The sequence below is a fragment of the Cuculus canorus genome, chromosome 2 (assembly GCF_017976375.1).
Source record: "Cuculus canorus isolate bCucCan1 chromosome 2, bCucCan1.pri, whole genome shotgun sequence".
Lineage (NCBI taxonomy): Eukaryota > Metazoa > Chordata > Aves > Cuculiformes > Cuculidae > Cuculus > Cuculus canorus.
This window is the reverse complement of record NC_071402.1, coordinates 97,259,707-97,268,924: the sequence shown is the minus strand read 5'-3', so window position 1 is coordinate 97,268,924 and position 9,218 is coordinate 97,259,707. Positions and strand designations below refer to the sequence as shown.

At 53.0% G+C, this 9,218-nt stretch overlaps 1 protein-coding gene across 1 annotated transcript; it reads right to left on the bottom strand.

Annotated features, from left to right (window-relative positions):
- Nucleotides 1-355: 355 nt before the first annotated feature.
- On the bottom strand, nucleotides 356-2,081 carry SOX4 (SRY-box transcription factor 4). The gene has a single exon (XM_054058985.1). It carries the CDS (start codon nucleotides 1,944-1,946, stop codon nucleotides 675-677), a length of 1,272 nt encoding a protein of 423 aa, XP_053914960.1. The 5' UTR covers nucleotides 1,947-2,081; the 3' UTR covers nucleotides 356-674.
- Nucleotides 2,082-9,218: the final 7,137 nt, after the last annotated feature.

Genomic DNA, 9,218 nt, shown 5'->3' with positions numbered 1-9,218 from the left:
TATCTCAGTCCAGCTCCCAGCTCCATTCGCCTCCTCCTCCTCCCATCATCGTCGCCTCCTCACACCGCAGAAGAAACCGGGACAGGATTTCTCCTCCCAAACGTGAACCTTCCAAGGGCTTGGGCGAATTTTTTTTAGTTGGTTTTTTTTCTCCTTTTTCTCCCCAAGCAGTTCTGATCGCTCTTTCACACCGAAGAGCGAACGCTCAAGACATCCAGCGCGCGCTCAGCACAATCCGTCGCACCCCCTCCTCTTTGCTCGTATGAAGTGGGCAATAACAAAGAACCCAGAGGTGTGTGTGTGGTTCCCATCCCCCCCATCCCCCCTCGCGCCCCCCACCCCCCACCTCCCCCTCCTCTGTCTCTCTTTTCAGGAAATAAAAAGGAAAAAGAACGTCTTTCGCTCCCACCGGTCTCTGAAAAAGCACCGCTCTCGGAGGGGGTGCGTGCGGGTCCGTCTCCAGCCGGAGGAAGGGGACTGCTGGCCTTTCTGCGAGCAGAGGGCGATCCCGCTCCCCCGAGCAAAAGCAGCAGTCTCGGCAGCCCCTTCCCCCAAAGAAACAAAATAAAACAACAAACCAAAGCAACACCGAAACCAAAGCGTCCCGGCGGGGTCGGGCGAGTCCTGCCGACAACGCGCGTCTGTGCCTCCTCCAGCAGGGCCCGGCTCTCGGCTCAGTAAGTGAAGACCAGGTTGGAAATGCTGGATTCCAGCCAGTCCCCCGAGATCATCTCACTTACCTCCGGCGTGCAGTAGTCCGGGAACTCAAAGTGCGAGCCCGAGCCGGGCTCGAAGTTAAAATCCAGGTCCCGGTCGAGCACCGAGGAGCTGAAGCTGCCCAGGGACATGCTCTCAAAGCCAGGACTGGGGTTCAGGTCCAAGAGGTCGTCCTCGAACTCGTCGTCCGACGAAGAGGAGCCGGAGGAGGACGAGGAGGAGGAGTGGGAGGACGCGGAGGAGGAATGCGCCGTCGAGGGTGCAGGGGAGGAGGCGCGCAGGCTGGTGTAGCTGCGGTGGTCCGAGGGCGACCCCGAGCCGGGGGGCGAGGGGCAGGCGGCGCCACCGCAGTCCCCGTCGGGCCGTCCCGCCCCGCCGCCCCCCTCCTCGTAGAGGCTCAGCGGGTCGCCGGGCTCCGCCGAGCTGCTCAGCGTGGGGCTGCCGGGCACGGCGCCGCCGGGGGAGGCGGAGGCGGCCTGCCCGCTGCCGAAGATGTACACCCGCTTCAGCTTCTTCTCCGCCAGCGGCTTGCCGGCCCCCGAGGGCGAGCCCCCCGCCGCCGCCCCGCGGGGCTTGTACAGCGCCTGGTGCTCGGGCGGCAGCAGCGCGGCCGGCGGCTCCCCGGGGAACGGGGCAGCCTTGCCGCCCGCCGCCTTGCCATGGGGCTTGGCGCCCGCGGGGGAGGGCTTGGAGCCGCCGCCGCCGCCGCCCTTCTTCGGGGCGGGCTTGGCCGGGGCAGCGGGGCCGCCGGGGCCGCCGCCCGCGCCGCCCCCGCCGCCCTTGTCCGCCTTGTCGCCGGGCTTGGCGGAGCTGTTGCCCGACTTCACCTTCTTCCTGGGCCGGTACTTGTAGTCGGGGTAGTCCGCCATGTGCTTGAGGCGCAGCCGCTCCGCCTCCCGGATGAAGGGGATCTTGTCGCTGTCCTTGAGCAGCTTCCAGCGCTTGCCCAGGCGCTTGGAGATCTCGGCGTTGTGCATGTCCGGGGATTGCTCCATGATCTTCCGCCGCTCGATCTGCGACCACACCATGAAGGCGTTCATGGGGCGCTTGATGTGCCCGCTGGGTGTCTTGCACCAGCTTGGGTCGTCCGCCTTCCCCCCCGTGGAGGCGGTGGAGCCCGGCGTGGGGGAGGAGGCGATGCCCAACTCGATGCCGGCTCCGGAGTCGGAGGTCTCGGCGGCGGCCAGCAGCGCCTCCGTGTTCTCCGACGTGCTGGTCTGCTGCACCATCGCGGTGGCTCGGCCGGGGCTCAGCGCCGCTCCGGCGCGGGGCAGGGCGCGCAACTTCTCACCGCGGCACCGGGGCGGCACAGCCCCCCGCTCCCCGCGACGCTTGTACTTCCACACCGGCGCCTCGTCCCGGTCCTCTCCCCCTCCAGAGAGCGGCGGGGCCGCAGAGTTTCTGCAAAAAGCAGCGCCTGTCCAACTCTGCTTTTTTTTTTTTTTTTCCCTTGGGGTGCTTAGGGTGGGTTTTTTTTGTTGGTTGGTATTGGGGTATCGATCTGCTTTGTTTTGGTTTTTTTTTTTCCTCCCCCCTCACCACCTCGGGTCGCCCCCCCCTCCCCGAAGCAGCTGGTCCGGTTCACGGATGCTTTTCGGCTGCTGCCGGCGTTTCAGGAGAGTAGAAGTCCCTGGGCGGGGGAGGGGGCAGGCGCCGCGCCCCCCGGAGCGCCCCGAAAACCCCGGCTCCAGGACTCGTGGTGGTAGTGGCGGAATCGGCGGCCAAGGAGTTTGTGCAGGTAGGATTTGGCAGTTGCGAGGTACCGAGCGAAAAGAAAACCCTTCGGGGAAAAATAAATTAAAAAAAAAAGAAACTGAAGAAAAAAAAAGAAAAAATTGGAGAAAAAAATCCCGGTGAGGAAAAAAAAAAAAAAAGAAGAAAAGCCCTCGTGCATGAACGAGTGTAAACGTCCCCCCGGCAGGAAGAGCGGCGAGCCGGGCGCCCGGCCCCGTCCTCCTCCGGTGCTGCCGCCCCCCGCCCGCCGGGCGCTGCCCCCCAAGCTCCGCCGGCTGCAGCCGAGAGCGGACCCCGCGCCCACCCCGCGCCGCTTTATCCTTTCGCCGCCCGCCCCGCCGCCAATCGGGCGCTGTATCCAACGCCTCCGCCTGCCAAGCCCCGCCCGCCTCCCGGCCATTGGCGGCCGCCGCCGCGCGGTCACGGGCGCCGCGTGCAATGAGAAGCGCCCGCGCTGACCTCATTCCCGGCGGCGGGGCGAACTTTTTAAAAGGGGCAGGAGGGCAGCTCCGCGCCCCGCCGCGCACGTGTCCGCTGCCCCCCTGCACCGCACCCCACACCCCTTCCTCCCTGCCGGGGAAAAATTAGGAAATCAGCAAAAATCATCATAATTATGGGGGGGGGGGGAGGGGGGAGAAGGGGGAATTAGCCCGATGCCTGCGGGAGGAGGCACCTGCCCGCACAAAGGGACAAGGGTGTGCGGTGTCCCTGCAAGAGAGGATGCCGGGGCACACACGCACACCCCCTCCGCTCCCACACGCGGTGTTACGGAGGGGTCGCCACCCCTCGGGAAGCGGCGGCGAGCGCGGCCGTCACGCCCCCTCGGCGGCGGAGTCGGAGCCGAGCGGCGCCTGGGGTGGGACGGGTCCCTCCCGCCAAGCCGCACGCGGGCGACAGCGTTAATGGATCGCTGCCATCCATCTCACCTCCCCAGGCGAGGTGGGAACGAGGAGGTGCTGCCCTTATAGGGCCTCTACACCCCCTCCCCTGCGCTTCGCCCCTCCCGCACCCCTCACCTCGCATCCATCGGGTCCCTCGGGAGTTAAAAGGTGGTGCTCGGTGCCGACCTCCCGGGGGCAGAGGGGCTGCCATGCCTGCTCTCCCTGCCCCACCGAGCAGGACCCGTGTGTTGCCCCCATCTCCCCTCCCGCCCCACCTTCGGGGCCTTTCCTACGGGTGCGTTTTGGGAGTTGTTGTTTAATCTCATTTCCCCTCTCCCTGCGATGATCAATAATAAAATAAAACAAGGCAGTGGTGATATGTACTGCGAAGCAGCTCATAGAATCAAAACCACCCCAAATACTCAGGTAAAGGGGGCAGTAGGGCCATAAAGAAAAGCGGTGTTGCCCCCCAAAGATTCCTCAAGTCGTTCATCAGGCCGAGGACCAAAAAAGCTATTAGACAAAACAGCTGTGAAAATTTCTGTTCCACACCCCACCAATTAAAACCACTTTTCAGATCAGAAAATAATGGTTGGAAACAGCTGAAATCTCTAAGAAAGCGGTCTAAAAATAAGTTACATGGCTTTGTAAGAAAATGTATGATAGGATCCTTCAGTAGGGTTGTAGTTGGTTTGAGAACAAGCTTTGAATATTAAGATCCCACTTTGCACTAGAACTATTACACTGTCACCAAGTGCTGAGAAAAATTCTTAATACCTCCTTGGTAGGTCACTAATGTTGCTGAGACAAAGCTACAATGTAAATTATTGGTTTGCTTGCAAAAGTGACACATTGTTTCTTCTTTCGGTGCCTGGTTAATCGTTGGATAAAATATTGCTTATTACTAGGTTGAAGACATCCAGTGACATCAGTGGAGTTTCTCACCTTTACGCTTTGTGAGTATTAAATTATTGTGTGTTTTTCCCCTGGAGTCCCAAAGATAACATCAAATCTGTTCTACCGTATACCACCAATATCTATAGAAATGGAAGCTCACAGTGGTTTTGGTGTCGGGATACACGTACTGGATTTATTTACACCCTTTGTATTCATGTGCAGTGGTGTGAGAAACGGAGACTGGAAGCTTCTAGCTGCTTCACCTGTTAGCACGGTATCCAAAAGGATTTCAAGCCCCAGCTATCATATTTTATGTATAAATATCAATTTGTTTAAACCACATAGCAAGTAAAATATTCTCATGTTTCTACACTCAGGTTAAAACAGAACAAATAAAAAAGGTAGGCAGAAACATAAAAGGAAAAAGGTTTAGAAAAGCTTTTCCCTTAGCTGTGTTATGATGTGCAAGGTTTTGACTGCCACGAACAAAAATTACCTCCAGGTGAGTTAAATGTTATCTTGATGTAAGCAGTCACGTAGGTTTAGTCTTGGCTCAAAAAGTGTGTATGTGGGGTGCACAGAAGAGTATTATTTCCTGAATGAAAACTTTAAGAAAGTGCAATTTAGAACTGCTTAATAAAGCGATTGTAAGAATACGATGGGAAACTCCATAAAAGCTTTTTACTACAATTTCTTGGCGGTTTCCTTGAAGTTAATTGCTTCCACCCGTAATCCTCCAGTGCCGGATTGGAAGTACCTTCCAGCTCCTCAAATTTTCAAGCCTAGGTGAAAAGCGTGATCGCTCAGCTTCCATCTAAAATGCAGTTTTAACCCCACTGGCAAGATTTCTCAAAGTTTTACAACTTAAAAAGCCTCGAAACTTCATTCCGTTTCCTGCAGGCTTTGGAAGGCCGGGGGTGAGGAAAGGGACGCGAGGTGGCAGCGCTGAGCCTCTTCTGCTGGACGTGGGAAAGCGCTCAGCTACCGAACCCCGGGATTTTTTTAATTATTATTATTGCTTCCCCCCCTTCAGTGTTTTTACAGAGCTGCAAGTTTCTACCTGAGATTCAGCAGGTTTGCGTACAAGAGCTCTCAGAGCGGCAATGCCAGCACACCCACCTGTACGCCACTGAAACGCTGCACCATTGACCATAAACCTCATCGGGGGGATTAGTGGTCATTAATAACCCAAATCGCACACGTACGGCTGAGAATCGGAACCTGCGGTTCGCCTGAAGCAAGAGCGTGTTCGGAAGGGCTTGTTGCGAGGCAAAGCTTCTGGACAAATCTGCAGCAGTACTGGGCGCTGCAAGCATTGGTTCAATGTTTTCTGTGTGAATCAGTCCTCCCTGGTTCAAATGCCTTAAGAACACGCCGACTTAGCACCGCGGCAGATTTTTCTCCCTCTTAAGCGGTGGATTACTAGCGCTCAGGCTTATTTAAGTGCAGCCCTTGCAGTTGATCTTTTCCACACCCCCAGCTCTGTAGGCTGTGAGAAACGCTTTGGAGTCGGCTCCGGCTAAGCTTTGGAGAGGCAAGCCTTCCCCTCTGCCAAACGTGTTCCTGCGTGCCCCTGTCGGCACCGAGCGCTTCTCTCCCTCGCCGGCAGCCAGAGCCCTCACAGTTCCACCAGCCGCTTTCTGCCCTCTGCCCCCCTGCCCGGGGACGGGCGGCCCCGTCGGGGTGAGAGAGGGTTAATTAACACACCTTAATTACTCTGCAGACCCCCCTCCCCCCCCCTGCGCTGTGCACAAAGCGCAACCCCCTCTTCAACCACCCGCCCTTGCCCCGCGCCGCTCCCACCCCCCCGCGCACTGTGGTCCTGTCCACCCGCGGCGATAAACGCGGTTGGGCACAACACAACCTTCCTTTCGGGCTGCTCGATGGTCACCCTCCCACCCCCGCAGGGAGCCGCGGAGGAAGGGAGGGAGGAGCAGTGCCTGACAGCTCGCAGCTCCCTGAGGAACCGGGGTCCCCACGGTGGGACTGAGCCCCTGTGGGCCGTGTTCACCTGCATGGGAGGGGCAGGGACCTCATCTGGGCACGTCCTGAGCAATGACATCAGCGGGCACTTGGTGATCCAAGAGGAATCATAGAGTCATGGAATCGCTATGTTGGAAAATACCTTCGAGATCATCAAGTCCAACCGTACCTGTCAGTTACTAAATCATATCCCTAAGCACTTCATCTACTAGTCTTTTGAATACCTCCAGGGATGGTGACTCAACCACCTCCCTGGGCAGCCTCTGCCAGTGCTTGACAATCTTTTCTGTGAATACATTTTTTCTAATATCGAATATAAACCTCCCCTGATGCAACTTGAGGCCATTCTCTCTCATCCTATCACTTGGGAGAAGAGACCAACACCCACCTCACTACAAAGTCCTTTCATGTAGTTGTAGAGAGCGATAAGGTCTCCCCTCAGCTTCCTCTTCTCCAGGTTAAACAAATTTCCTCAGATGTTCCTCATAAGACTTGTTCTCCAGCCCCTTCACCAGCTATGTTGCTCTTCTCTGGACATGCTCCAGGACCTCAATGTCTTTCTTGCACTGAGGGGCTCAAAAACGAAGGCAGTATTCAGGGTGTGACCTCACCAGTGGAGGGTACAGGGATAGAATCACTTCCCTGGTCCTGCTGGCCACGCTGTTTCTGATACAGGCCAAGATGCTATTGGCCTTTTAGGCCACCTGAGCACACGAGATGTGGAAATATTGCAGATAACTAAGGCAGTTCTCAGAACATCTTGCTTTCCCTCACTAGGCATCCACATGGTGGGGAAAGGTGTCACCTTGTTTCCCTTAAAAAAAACCCCTGTGTTACTTCTAAATGTGTTTCTGTCTGCAACCAAAATTCACTTCTGTAACATATATTTTGCCTTGACATTCTGTGCTGCATTTTAAATAGAATCATGGAATCTCTAGGTTGGAAAAGACCTTTAAGGTCATCAAGCCCACCTGTACATACCTGTCCACTACTAAATCATATCCCTAGACCCTTCATCTACTTATCTTTTAAACACCTCCAGGTATGGTGACTTAATTGCCTTTCTGGGCAGCCTCTGCCAGTTCCCAATAGCCTTTTCATTGAAGAAATTTTTCCTAATGTCAAATCTGAACCTCCCCTGGTGCAACTTGAGGCCACATAGGTGTGTCAGGGTGATTTTAGCCTCCCCGAATTGCAAATGACAAGGCCACACCAGAGATGCACTGCTAAAGAACACCTTCCCCACCATCTTTCTGTTGCCTATTTTGATCCAAGGAAAAGTTGATGAGATACTCACCATTAAGGGAGAAAAAGCCTCGTCTTTTAAAATAACATGATGATAGCGGATATTTATGATCAAAGAAGAGTGTGCTTAGGGATCAGAGGTGTAAACTGAGACATGAAAGCAGGCCCTCCTTCTTTGTCCCGTTTGCAAGAAGAAAACTCCTTTGTACAATTGCATCACTCTGATTCAGAGTACCTTTATTCAACATGATTTGTAAACACTTTGAACTCTCCCCGACAGCCTTGTTGAGAAGAACTTTTATTACTGAGAATTGCTTTATAGAGGATATTATTTACTTAGGCGTGAAAAATCTGTTGCCTAAAGTTGTATGGTATTGTCCGCTTCGAAAATGTATGTTCACTTGCATTTTAGTCTAATACAAGCCTTTGCGTAGATACTCAGTGCTCTTGTTATGAGAACGTCGAGACTTTTCTGGCTTGTTTAGTACAATAAGTAGGTAAGAAGCCATTTTCATATGCATATTTATATTAATTCAGATATTAATCACTTATATGGAAATGTTTGCTTTGGGAAGGCAGAAATACCTCTCCAGAGATTTTTAATAAGAAAATATGATAATACCTTCTCTCCTTTATCCACTTTGGTGACTTTTTAAGTTTAAACTTGTTCTCTAAGAATAATAACAGTTCAAAAAGCTCTGTCAAAAAAATAAAAAAGAAACTTGGAAAACACATTGGTTGCATTTACATAAAGGAAAATTGTAAAACCTATCCAATCCAAGATTTAGTAAACTTTAAAAAAAAAAAAATAAGGCTTTGTCTAAGAGAAGCTTTTATTTCGTTTTTTTAAAGCTGTTTTGGCAAGCCTTTTCTGCGAAGTGAAAAGCAACATAGCCACAAGGTTGAAGGGGAATTACTGGTCTGCTGCATATGTATCAGCAGATTGCATATTCATGAGCTGCAGCTGCCGTGAGGGCTACCCCATGAAGGGTAGCTCAAGAGGAGAGCTAGCGGAGAGAGGCAGCCGCTGGTGCGTGCCTGCCGCCAGTCGTCTAGCAGGGCTGAGCCTTTCCCCCTCCAGCAGGATTAGGGAAGGATTGCCCCATTCCTTCCGTCCACCGCACTGTTCAGATGTGCTCCTCTCTTCTGCCCCTTGAGCTCCCTCACAGTCATTTGTACTCATCCTTCCTGCTCGCTCTTGTCTTTCCGTGCCTTCTCCTACAAGCTTATCACTACCACTTTCGTAACATTCAGCTCATCTTTTCCTGCCATCTCTATGAGCAAGCAAACAGCTGCAGGAAGGCAGTTCGGCAGAAGCCCACATAGTACCAAGAATGAAGTAATATTTCCAACCACTTCCACAACATCATGTCACTCAGACTTGAGCATTGTCGATAAGATTGAGCTACAAAGCCACTGTACACTGAATTAAATTTGGGTTGGTTTTAAATATCATTTAGTGGGATGTTGCTTATGATTTAATTCAGTATATTGTTCAACACACTTCTTGTGTTGAACAAAATATTGCTTATACTTAGTACTCCTGGAAAGAAGACATAAGGTAATCCCTGTGCACGCAGAAAAAAGGATTCTTCTGAAATTTAACTTTTCTAATTTTTTTCTTGCAAGTCAATTTCTTGAGCAATATATTGAAGGCAATCAAATAATGATTTTTTTTTTTAAAAAAAGATCCTGCCTATGATTTAGTTGTAGTCATTGTCTTTTTTTTTTTGTAAACTCTGGGTTATGCATGGATGTTTA